We start from the raw sequence: 13,562 nt of genomic DNA, 5'->3' as shown, positions 1-13,562 counted from the left end.
GATTCAGCGGGTCAAAATACATAAGGATAAACTAGTCTGGTCCGCCGGACCAACATTTAAAAAAAATTTTTTGATATTAGGAAATATGAGCTAACTTTGCAATTCTGACCTTGGATCCGGATTCAGCGGTTCAAAATACATAAGGGTTGACTAGTCTGGTCCGACGGACCAACCACTTTTTTTGTGTCTCTGTGTATAAATTAATAAGTAATAGAATCTTTAAATAATAAGAAATCTTACACATAAGAATCTTTTTTTCAATAAATGTCTAACCTAAAAGTGCAGAAGTAATAAATCTTACACAGAAGAGAGAATCAACATTTTTTAATGAATAATACCTATAAGTGTATAAGTAAGAGCGTATAATCTTAACCGTATAAGTGTATAACCTTAATTTATAAGCGTACAAGTTTGTTAGTTAATTCAAAATTAATTTTAAACTCACGTTTGCGGAATAACTGTAATTAAAATACTGTTACTTATTTTATATTTAGTGCGTTTTTGCAACTTACCGCGAACTTTATTTCAGGTACCCTACTCTATTACTTGGTACAGCGTAATATAAATCAAGTATGTACCAAAACGGCTAGTGATGCCTGTATCACAAATTACCAAACACGCGAAAGCGTTCTAGTACAGTTTGGTATATGTGCCAATAGGTTGCCAAAAATTGCCATATATATACAGGGTGTCCCAGAATGAATAATTCTTATTTTACAGAGTGAACGAGAGTAAAATTTTAAACTAAAAGATCTTTTACCAATTTTGGCTTAGATTATTATTTACTGAATTATTAATAAATGAAGTTGATCAATCAGACGGCGCGCGGCCGGTGTATGCAGAAGCGTAGCGTGCCATGTGGTTCCACGGGCTCTCCACGCGCTTATCACACATTCCTTTACTTAAAACTTTATTTTTATTTTATTTGATATTAATGTATAACTAAATAAATAAATAAATTTAAATTAAAAATAAATAGAGAAATAAATAACTAAATAAACTAATAAATAAATAAATAAAAATAAATACAATTAGAGATTATTTTAATTCCTTATTATTTTTTATTTTTAGCTGTTAATTATTTATTTGTGTACTTGTATTTATTTAATTATTTAAAATATTTATTTGATTCAATTACTTAATTCTCATAGTTGACTTAGCAGCGATAGGCAAAATTAACTACGGAGTATTATACAAAGGTATAAAAAAGATTGTTGATAAAAAGTATTAAAATAAATTGTTAGTAAACAATTTGTTTAAACGATTTTTAAAGAATTATTTTTGCATGTGTCAATTATTAGAGTGATTTTTTTGTAGCGAAGGGCTATCAATTTTTACTTAAAAACAATTTTAAAAAAAGTTTAAAAAATTTTTTAAATAATTTCTTAATATCAACATGCATCATGCGTTCCTTATGCAATTTTTCCCGTAGAATCCGGTGCTATTTTAAATTCAAATAATAAAAATAATTTATATATCTACCATTCTTAATTTTTTTCTTACTATTTGAAAATATTTTTAAAAGAGGACAGGAGGGAGTAAAAGGAATTAAAATTTTTTTTATTTAAAAATAAAACATTTTTTACATAAATTGCGGCTAAGATTTGTTCCACGTTTTAGGTTTTTGTGGTCCTAAAAAGGGCCGATTGTTATCTATTAAGCGGTTCTGAAAAGAACCGATTTATTTAAGTAAAACGTGGAACAAATCTTAGCCACAATTTAAGTAAAAATGTTTTACTTTTAAATAAAAAAATTTTAATTCCTTTTACTCTTCCTTTTTTAAAAATGTTTTCAAATAATAAGAAAAAAATAAAAAATGGTAGATATACAAATTATTTTATTATTTGAATTTAAAATAATAGTATCGAATTTTACGGGAAAAATTGTAAAGAGACGCATGCAAAAGAACGCATGATGCATGTCGATATTAAGAAAGTATTAAAAACATTGTTTAAACATTTTTTTAAAAACTGTTTTTAAGTAAAAATTGATAGCTTCTTCGCTACAAAAAAATTACTTTAATAATTGACACATGCTAAAATTCTTCACAAAATTGTTTAAACAAATTGTTTAGTAACAATTTATTTTAATACTTTTTGTCAACAATCTTTTTTATACCTTTGTATAACACTCCGTAGTTAATTTTGCCTATCGCTGCTAAGTCAACTATGAGAATTATGTAATTAAATCATATAAATATTTTAAATAATTAAATAAATACAAGTACACAAATAAATAATTAACAACTAAAAATAAAAAATAATAAGAAATTGAAATAATCTCTAATTGAACTTATTTTTATTTATTTACTCATTAGTTTATTTAGTTATTTATTTCTCTATTTATTTATTAATTTAAATTTATTTATTTAGTTATTCATTAATATCAAAAATAAAAATAAAGTTTTAAGTAAGGGAATGTGTGATAACCGCGTGGAGAGCCCGTGGAGCCACATGGCACGCTACGCTTCCAGTAACTGCAACAAAAAATTACAGATACTTTGTAATTATGTATTATTGAAACTAATTAATTTTTGATGAAATTTTGAGAAAATCATTGATTTACAATGTTCCAAATGAATGAGGCCTGATTGCGCACATAAACGATGGGACACAGTAGTAATTCCCTATCGGACACAAACCCTATTGGACACAACAGCGATCGAACACATAGCATTTGAATCGGACACAGAATTAATTGCACACCGACCCGTTTGCACACGCATCCGTTTGCGTAATTATATAATCTTTAAAAAAATTTTTTTGAAAATAAATTTGTAAAATATTTATGAATATTTATGATAAATTTTCTGTGCTATTTTCTGTACTGGGTTGTTTTTGCATTATTCTGCGATGCGGAATCGTATTGTGTGTAATCGGGTTCGTGTGTAAACGACTCCGTGTGCAATCGGATCCTTGTGCAAACGGGTTGGTGCGCAATCGGGACGGTGTCCAATCGGGTCCGTGTCCAATTGGGACTGTGTCTGATCGTTTATGTGCGCAGTCGGGACAGTCTCGTTCCAAATGTCCACAAAATTTTATCAAAATTCTATTTATCCTTTAGCCTTTAGCTGTACTGAATGCAAAACTGTATTGCTATATGCACATCTCGGCTGTGAGACCAAACGGAATAAAAGAGAATTTTTTAATATTTTGTTTTTGTTTTTAAGAGATATCGTAGTGCCTTGCGCCGAATAAATGCGTATATACGAGGGGAAATCGAAAAGTCTTTGCCCCTATTTTTTTCAGCCAAAATAATAAACATACAGGAAAATCAAAATATAGGAATTGTTCTTTGTTGCGAATGAGATCCACTCACACCAAGAATAACGCGAGCGATAAAGGTGTCGAGTAATATTTTGCGCGTGTAATACCGTCCGGCTTTCATACCGAACGTCGCACGGAGTAACACCAATTGTCATCCGAAATGTTCCGACTTTGTGGTGGATTCTACTAAACAAGCACTTGCTGTCTAAGCAAGTGAACCCTGGCCAAAGGCACGTGGACTCATGAGAACCCCCCCCCCCTCCCAGCAACGGACCGAAAAGCAGTGCATATAAGCACCGCGGAAAGAGAACGAGCGGATCACTGTGTGTCAAACTAGCGACGATTACTTGAGGTTTATTATAACATTTTATTGTACTTATTTGTTGAAATGGGTTCATTACTGAGTAACGATATTTATCATAACGGATTTATCAATTACTATTTATAAAGTGTATAAATGTTTGCATCAAATGTATCTCTTTTCTACAACTCTTGGCATTATCACTGTTGTGAGTGAGATACACTTACACCGAGAATGTCGCGAATGATAAGGGTGTTAGATGACACCTCGCGCGGGCCTTCACACCGGAAATCGCATCAGGCGATACATCCGGTTATTTCATGAAATCCATCGAATTGTAATAGAATGTACGTAGCCAGCAATTACACGAGCCAAACACGAACTGGACGCGGGAGAATCCCCCTAGCAATAGGCTAAAAAAGCAGTGTTTATAAGCACCGCGGACAGAGAAGGAGCTTACTACGTATTGATCAAGCGACGAATCTATGTCGCTTATCGTAATAATTTATCGTATTTATTGTATTTGTCGTAACGAATAATAATACTTATCAATACGGATTTAATAGTAGTTAATATTTGTAAAGTGTAACTGAGTTAGAATTAAATATATCTCTTTTATACAACTCTCGGTATATTTCTACGGAACCTGATCTTGAGGAGTGAACGGCAGTGATCCCATACTGTGTAACCAGGGGCACAACAGTACCTTTCATTATTTTTCCACATAGTCACCATAGCGGATTTGTCCCATCGCACCACTAGTTTGGAGCTGCTATTGTAGAATTCGGCAAACAGGAATATCAACAAACTTCAGTCATTCGGTTGGGAGATTCTGGAGCATGCACCGTATAGTGCATGCACCAAACCTTGCCCTCAGTAATTACCACGTGTTCGGTCCACTGAAAAAGTTCCTGGCAGAATAAGGTATCAATCATGTAATTTTTGGAAAATAAAATTTCGTGAAAAGTGAAAATTAAACACAATGATTCCATTAGCTACAATCATTCAGTTCATATGAAACTGTTCATTTTTCACGTTTCTGAAAATTACATGACCGATACCAAGAGGTTTATTTGCGATGACAAAGTGAAGACCGCTATCCGGTCGAATTCTAGAACAGCGGCATCTCCAAACTAGTGGTGCGATGGGACAAATGTCTGAACCGCTGTGGTGACTTGCGACGTAGCTTTCCTTCGGGAACCGCCAGGTCCGAGGGGCTACGACCAATTAACGATAATAATCTCTATAACAGCTCGCGTGTAACGCTCCCTCGCGAAATTGGTAGCATTCGAAAACGGTAGCCTGCTTGAACGGTAACTCCGAAATGCTCTATATTTCTGGGCGCCAGGCGCGGATTTCCGCGCCACACAACAATTAACGATAAGTCGGTAGCCGGATAGGAAGCGTTACTAATGCCGGTGGCTCTTTTCTCGACGGGATAGAGGGGCGTGGTTCTTTAGTGACCAGGGGGGGGGGGGTGGAGAGCTCGGATCGAGGCAGGTCGTAGAAGAGAATCGGTACACAATTGTCAATTAAATATCAAATTTTAAAATATATTTTGTTAAAGATTAATGAGTACGGTGTCAACGAAAATCGTGAATCTTACTCCACTTAATAAAACGTCATAAATTCACAAAGATGTGGTTAAGACGGAAGCCAGAAGTCGGCACAAAGAGAATGCGGAAACTTTAGATTTACTCTACGAGGCGGGAGGCCGTCAAGGCTCTCCGCTCGCCAATCATAACAATTATAATATGTTCGAAATCAGTATTCGCGGTAATACGGAACGCAATTATCAACTACAAAATGACTGTCGGTGCCGGCTTTGTCCGAGAGGGATGTACTTAATAACTAAATATTCGGGCCGGTCGGTCCGATCTTTCGTGCGGCCACAAGACTCTACTTTGTATTTCGAGTTTCTCAACACTAATGAACAAACAACAGCAAAAACGGTATCGGATTCGGGATCACCGGTAACACGACAAGAAACGGTATCCCTTATCTGGTCCCGCACGAAAGTCGACTGCCTTACCGAATCTTACTAAATTCCGCGTGGCTGCCGAGTGATGGCCTTACAAAATCCAAACTCTTTGTTCGCCGAAGTCGATAGCCCTGGGCTGGTCCTCGGTGATACGCCTTATTACACGGCTTACCGAACAGTGAGGAGTCTCCGGTCCCGCGCCGGCCGGTTCGAGCCGCCGCGCCTGCGCGGGCGCTCGTCGATTCCCGATAGGGGGATCCGCCTGACGCACGTGATCCTCGATCCCGCGCCGCGGTGCTTCACCTCTCTGAGCGTCCCTGATTGGCACGTGCTCCGCAGGTGGGGTCCCTCATGCCGTGCCGTTTCGGCTAGTCCGGCTGGCCAGGTCGTGACCGAACCGATCTTGGCGGCTGGCGGTTGACATGGCTGTGGTCGCTCTTCCGGTCTGTAGCCCGGTAGCGTGCCCATGGCGTGACCCTTTCCGGGAGTCGTCGTGTCACAGCGCTGTAATTCGGCGCGATCGGTACTCTTGGCTCGGTGTCGGCAGCGCGTTGCAGGGCCGACGCACGGCCCGGCGGGGAAACTTTTGGCGGGGCGCTCCCTCCACTGTCGATTGCTCTGAACAGGATTTCCACGACGGCTGCTCCTCCGTCGTCTTTGGCACACTCTTTAGATGAGCCCACACTCGGCGCCTTAACTTTAAATGATTGGCAACTACAATCGGAAAACGGTATCGTGGACTAAAAAAAAAAAATTAAAAGAAAATAAAATAACAGAACCGTATCCTCCTCGGCTTAGCGAGGAGTCGCCCCCGATCGACCCCTCGGTCGGACTTATGCCCTTGTGACGCGCGCGCCGGACGCGCCACGTCACAGACTATATGGAAAAATAGTAAAAGATACATAGAATAAATCCTACATTTTGATTTTCTTGCACGTTTATTATTTTGGCTGAAAAAATAGGAGCAAGGACTTTCCAATTTGTCGTCGTACGAGGTTAGTCCCAGAAGTACTCGATCTAACAAAGAAAACACAAAAAATTTGGGGAAAATTATCTTTATTTCTCAACATAGTCTCCTTTTAGCTCGATATACTTTGCCCAGCGATGTTCAATAGCTTCGATACCCTGTTTATAGTAAGAACCGTGGAACTCTTCAAAATAGCCATCAACCGCAGATTCCACCTCTTCATTGTTGGCAAATCTTTTACTACCCAGCCATTTTTTCAAGTTTGAGAAAGAAAAAATGATCCGAGGGGACTAAATCTGGGATGTGTGAATAAGATGCGTGAGAAAGCAATTCGAACTTTAACACATTGATTTTGCCCACCGCGATGTGAGCAAACGCGGCACTTATCTTGCGCACAACTTTCTTATTTCCAAATTTTCAGTCAATATGCAATGTATATCACTTTTTGAAATACCTACGGTGTCTGCTAACTCACGCACTTTTAGTCGACGGTCATTTAATACCATTTTATGGATTTTCTTCACCATTTCTGGCGTGATCACCTCATTGCGTCGGCCAATGCGATGTAAACAAAGGAGCAAACTCCTCCAGAGTAGAATCTAGTTCGGCTTTGATATTAGTTGGACTGAGACTTTTCAAATGAAAGTATTGTATCACATAACGATGACCAATTTCTTCCATGTTTCTAATTTCGCTGAGAGAGTTCACTATGGGAGCGTCCGAAATGGTCACGCGTAAATGTGACCACGTTCGAAATGGCCACGTTCGGAATGGCCACGGGAAATATTGCACGTTGATCAATTTGCCCCCGTTCAAAACGGCCACGTTCAGAATGGCCACGAGAAATATTGCACAGAGTTCAATTTGTCCATGTTCGAAACGACCACGTTCAGAACGGCCACGTTCGAAATGACCACGTATGTTTTACATAATTTTCAGTACAATGCACATGGATTAGCGACTTAGATGGGGTGGGTGCGGGAGGAGAGCCGAAGGAAGGGCCGAAGGAGGGCCTTCGGCCCCTCTCCCGCACCCACCCCATCTAAGTCGCTAATCCATGTGCATTGTACTGGAAATTATGTAAAACATACGTGGCCAATTTGAACATGGCCATTCCGAACGTGGTCGTTTCGGACGTGATTGTTTTGAACGTGGGCAAATTGAACTCCGTGCAATATTTCACGTGGCCATTCCAACGTGGCCGTTTCGAACGTGGCCATTTCGAACATGATCAAATTTAGGCGTGGCTATTTCGAACGTGGACAAATTATATCCACTCGTTTACTATTGATGACTGTCAAACAAATACTAAATAACGTAGCGTCTTCAAACTTCACACTTAAGCTTTATAAAGTTGGTACTTTCCACCAGGGTAATGAAAATGCAAATTAAAAAATAATGCATTATTATTTTTTTAATAAATAATTATTTCTTTAATCATTAATTATTAAAAAAGTAATGCGTAATGAAAAAAATCGCATTAATTATTTCAAAAGTAATACTTAATGAAAAAAAAATCGCATTAATTATTTCAAAAGTAATGCGTAATGAACAAAAATTGCATTAATTATTAAGAAAGTAATGCGTAATTAAGGATCTTCGCATTAGTTATTGAAAAAATATTTTTTAATGAAACCGTAATGCATTACAAAAAGTAATGCATTATTTAGAACCCTGCCAATTCGTGACCACATAATTTGCATTTTATGTTACATTTCATTTTTGATTCGGTTTAAGTCAAGTGCACGCTCATCATTTCATATTGAATAAATGTATGAAAAATATTCGAAAATGTTTTTTACGATTAGCATTATTGTTAATTATTATTCGATCTAATTGAACTTGAGCTGCAAAATATTTTAATACCGAATTAATTATTTAAAAAATAATGCGTAATAGGAACAATCGCATTAATTATTTCAAAAGTAATGCGTAATGAAAAAAATCGCATTACTTATTTCAAAAGTAATGCGTAATGAAAAAAATCGCATTACATATTAAAAAAGTAATACGTAATAAAAAAAATCGCATTACTTATTAAAAAAGTAATGCATAATGAAAAAAATCGCATTACTTATTAAAAAAGTAATGTCTAATAAAAAAAATCGCATTACTTATTAAAAAAGTAATGCGTAATGAAAAAAATCGCATTACTTATTAAAAAAGTAATGCGTAATAAAAAAATGGCATTACTTATTAAAAAAGTAATGCGTAATGAAAAAAATTGCATTATTTATTAAAAAAGTAATGTGTAATGAAAAAAATCGCATTACTTATTAAAAAAGTAATGTGTAATTAAAAAAATCGAATTACTTATTAAGAAAGTAATGTGTAATTAAGAATCTTCGCATTAATGATTAAAAAAATATTTTTTAATGAAACCGTAATGCATTACAAAAAGTAATGCATTATTTAGAACCCTGCTTTCCACCATAGTAATTTTTTTTTAACAACGACCGCTATCTATACGTCTGGTCGGTCAAATCAATGTGAGCGGTATTTTTTAAAATGAAAGTTCCTATTTTTTATTGCATATTCTTGTAATCTTTGTGTCGAAATGTTTCCAAAGCACTGCCTATTTATATCTTTTGCACAAATTATTTCTAAAATATGAAATTTCAAAGTTGATATATTGCCGGTATTTGCATTACCTAATATCATATACCGCGGAAAATTGTTCGGTCGGATTTGTATACTTAAACATATATATACATAACGATAAAGAATATTGAAATGTTAAGGAAAATGGCGCATAGCTAAAGGCTTAAAATTTCATAAAAAGTTTTTCCACTAAATAAGCTTGTAAAAAGACAAATTCAAAAGATGGATACACGCATATACAAACATGTACTGTCACGCGTGTTCACGTTCCGCCGCGTGAAACCGCAACGCGAAGCAAAAACGGTACGAAAGGGGAGAGGGGATGGATGTTTCCTCAAATATCTCTCAACTTACGGCAGCAACTGAATATCTTTAATTACATTAGTAGTGGTTTATTATTAAAGTTCACAGATGTACATTTACTGTTATATATGAGATATCAGCATAACAGTTTTGATATTATGGATGTAAGATTATTAAGAGATTATTAAGTTATTTGGTTTTCGAATTTTAGGCTTGCACGTTTTAATTGGCAAAAAAATTAAAAAATCGGCCTCAAGGGATCTCTTAGAAATTCCAATAGCTTTATTAAAAAAAAAATTTATGAAGATTGGTTGAAAATTGACGGCTCTACGGTAATTTGTCCCGAAATATTCGATTTCCGAACACTGTGCGGCGGACCGCTGCGCTTAGTCGATCGCTTGTCCGAACAGTAATTAGTACATCCACGCGTACTGCACTCATACCAAAGATCTCGATCCCAGAACGTGGGCACGATCCGCCGACTTGCGAGTGGCTTTACAATTCTCATCAAACTACATGGGTAACCTTACCGGCTTCCTCGTTCCTCCGGGTCCTTGCCAAGACCCTCGCTCGTCCTTCTCTCGCCATGACAAATCTCTGAGGATTGCCGGATTGCCGAAACGTTAATCAACGGCTGGTGCGGAAGAGAGCGATCGAGACGCGAGGTGTTCGATCGCAAGTCGATGGTGCGCCCCACGCAGGGGGTGCGCTACTTGGCTGCGCGTGGCATCAGCCAATAAGGGATACGCATTATGCACTTCGCGACAATACGCTATCAACGATGTACGCGACCCAATTTCGCGAGGCGTCCTTCGATTGCGGGGCTCTTGATCCTCCTCCCTTGCTGGCGGCCCTCCGGCTTATCTAGTCATTCTAGTCTTTCCGAGGCCGATGCGGAAGGGTCGTTATAGCTGGAGGGTCCTCCGCCGCTGTTGGCCTTGTTGGCTTTTCCGCTGTGACGCCTCGTTGAGTTTTCTGCCGTGCCGCTTTTTCCGCGGCTTCTGTCGGAGTCCCAATCCTCCACGGTACTTTCCTCGTACCTCGGCCCTGTCTTTTATTTTTTTTTGCTTCGTCAAGGCTGAATTCCTGCGCGATATTCCTCGATGTTTCCGATGAGTGAGGCCGATACGCAAAATACAAAGAAAATATAATTAATAATCGCAAATAATATCGCTAATGTGACCCACCGAGGATCGCGATACGCTCCCCACACCTCCTGGCCGTACTCGCAAGCGCGAGCTCGGGCTTTGTCACGGCGGAGGGATGCTGCGACGCCGCACCAAAACTGCAACTTCACAGTATATATACTATTAGAATTACGTACGAGTTTGATATCTAGATTAATAGATACTTTAGGCAAAATATTTCAAATAAATATCAATGTATATGTCAAATATGTTTTCAAATTAAATGTTTTTTGTATTTAGTTTTTAAAATACGATATTTTACAGAATCGCTTGCAAAGATGCATAATGGAATGCAATGATAATGTAAAAGATAAAATGGGACCAAATCCGACTCAGAATGATGTGGATAGGTATAGCGAAGAATTTGAAAAGTGTGCCACCAAATGTGTAGATTCTTATTGCGAGTTACTACCAACCTTAGAAAATACAATGAAGAAAGTTCTCAGTAAAAATGAGTTCTTGTAATATTCTTTTTAGTTGAAAGAAATTAATGTTATCTGTATTTTACTTTTAATGAAAAATGTTTATTATATTACTCTAAGAAAATTTGTTTGCAGATACAAAATATATGTAACATTTAAAACTATTATTTGTATAAATTTTTCCAAATTATTTTTTACATGACTTATTCAATAAACTTGAAAAAAAATCATAAGATAACAAATTAATCTTATTCTTCTTTGCTCTTTTTCCTTACACTGCACCTATATAAAAAAAATTGTTATAAGTTACATAAAAATAAAATGTCTTTTTTTCATTTTTTTCTCAAGACAAAGCTGTTGTACCCCTCGTTGGAAGTACGTTAGGGATCGCTGCTAGAGATCTCGCGAGGAGGGTATTTAATCACTACACACCATTCTTTGTGTTGAACACTTTTATCATAATGTCTGTTTTTACAGTGTGCGGTTAGATCGCGACCCCGCAAGGCAGAGTGTCCCGTCTATGAGTGCACCAGGGTATGCGTACTCCCTCTTGTAAAAACAGGCGACGATTTTCAGCGCCTCTATCGCTGTCCCCGGAAACCATCGAACTAAATGCGGTCACGTGATAAGTCGCGCTACGTTTAAATCTATGCGCGCGCGTATACGCATATATATATGTATATAGTTAGTTAGTTAGTTCTTTATTTTGTTTTCCCTCAGGGTTACAATTTTCTTACATCCTCCAATCACACGCATACAAAACAAACCTTAACCTCTAACTTATTACTATCTTACATCTAACTTATTCTATATGAGCTGCCGCATGCCAGTCTCCTGTCCATGCCGCAACTCCTTTCTACCTCTATATACACACACACACACGCTTTCCCTATCTCGGGCTTCCGTTTCCTATTGCTTTTTGTATCTTTTCCAACTTTCATCTTTATTTTCTATTCTCCAATTTCTCTTTATTCAGGTGCCTCTCTACATTCTCTTTGCCATTCATTCTCTTTCATTCTCTCTCACTCTCCTTCCCCCCTCCCTTCTCTCCCTTCCCTCTCTCTCAACCATCCTCATCCACCATTCCCCCTCTCCCTTCTCCCCCAATACTCTGCCTGCCTTTTCCTGCCAGCTCCCTCCTCCTTCTGCACCCCAATCCCTACATCTTTCCCATACGTGCTCCCAACTCTCTATCTCTCCTCCACATAATCTACATCTCCTATCCTCCTCCCCCTCCCAATACCTTCTCTCTCTTACCTCATTCCCCAATCTAAATCTTGCTACTCTTTGCCATCTACTTTCCCCCCAACCTTTTTTCAGATATCCTGGAATTTCTTCACCTTTTATCACCCTATACCATTTATTATACCTTGACTCTCCTATTTTTTTCCATCTTTCCCTCTTCTGCCTTTCCTTTTCTTCTTTTTCCCACCAGCTTTCCTCCTTCTCTCCCCTCTCCCCCTCCTCCATCTCTACCCCTTTACCTTCCGTGAACTCCTCTCTTTCCTCTTCCCATCCCTTCCTACCCTTTCCTCTCCTCCATCTTTCTCTTATCTCCATCAAACTTTCCCTCGCCAACCTACTTCCTTTTCCTTCTATCAATCTCTTCTCAAAGCTCCACGCCCTTTTCCCTGCTCTTCCCTCTAGCTTGTCCCTCTGCATCTCCTCTCTTATCATATACCCCGGTGTTTTCCCTTCCACTCCTAAAACCCACCTTATGTATCTCTCTTCTAATCTCTCCATTTTTTCTCTCTCTTTCCATCCCCATATTTCCACCCCATAACTCATAACCGTCCACACCAATCTATCGAACAACCATAATCTTCTTTCCCAATCCTTACTAAATTTTCTCTTCCCAATCCCCCATACCTGTCCCATTACCGCTGCCGCTTTTCTAACCCTGTCCCTTACATGAGCCTCTTGTCCTCCATTCCTTTGCAGTACATAACCTAAATACTTAAATTCCCTTACCTCCTCTATTTTTTTTCTCCTCCACCTCCAATCTATCAGTTTCCATCTTCCTCCTCCCTTCCTAAATCTCATTATCTTTGTCTTTTTCACATTTAGCACCAGCCCTTTCTCCTCCATATAATCTTCCAGTGTTTCTATCATACTCCGCATTTCCCCTTCCTCCTTTGCCAATAAAACTATATCGTCCGAATATGCTAATGTGTACACCTTTTCCCCTCCCAACTCTACCCCCCCCCCATCTCACTCTGTTCATTTTCTCTTCCAAATCTGCTATTAGCACGTTAAATAAAATTGGACTCAAAGGACATCCCTGCCTTAACCCCCTTGCCGTCCAAAACTCACTGCTTACCTCCTTTCCCACTCTTACTCTACTCCTTGTCTCTCTCAATAATTCTTCCACCCTCTCTACTAATCCTTCTCTAATCCCTCTCTCTCTCATTGCCCCACAAAGTACTTTCCTATCCACCGAATCAAACGCTGCTTTCAAATCTACAAATAGTGCCACTAATCTACCTTTTTCTTTTTCTATCTGCTTGTTAATCAAATAATTCAGCACGTATATA

General features: G+C 38.1%; 1 protein-coding gene across 1 annotated transcript in view; it reads left to right on the top strand.

Moving 5' to 3' along the window:
• Nucleotides 1-11,120, top strand: part of LOC105835841 (protein FAM136A) — a 74,694-nt gene extending 63,574 nt beyond the window's left edge. Inside the window, exon 3 of the mRNA XM_012679433.3 lies at nt 10,871-11,120. Coding sequence (XP_012534887.1) covers nt 10,871-11,071 — 201 coding nt within the window. The 3' untranslated portion in view covers nt 11,072-11,120. The remainder of the gene's footprint in view (nt 1-10,870) is intronic.
• Nucleotides 11,121-13,562: the final 2,442 nt, after the last annotated feature.

This window comes from Monomorium pharaonis, chromosome 5 (assembly GCF_013373865.1).
Source record: "Monomorium pharaonis isolate MP-MQ-018 chromosome 5, ASM1337386v2, whole genome shotgun sequence".
NCBI classification, from domain to species: Eukaryota; Metazoa; Arthropoda; class Insecta; order Hymenoptera; family Formicidae; genus Monomorium; species Monomorium pharaonis.
This window is presented reverse-complemented; position numbering and strand designations above follow the sequence as displayed.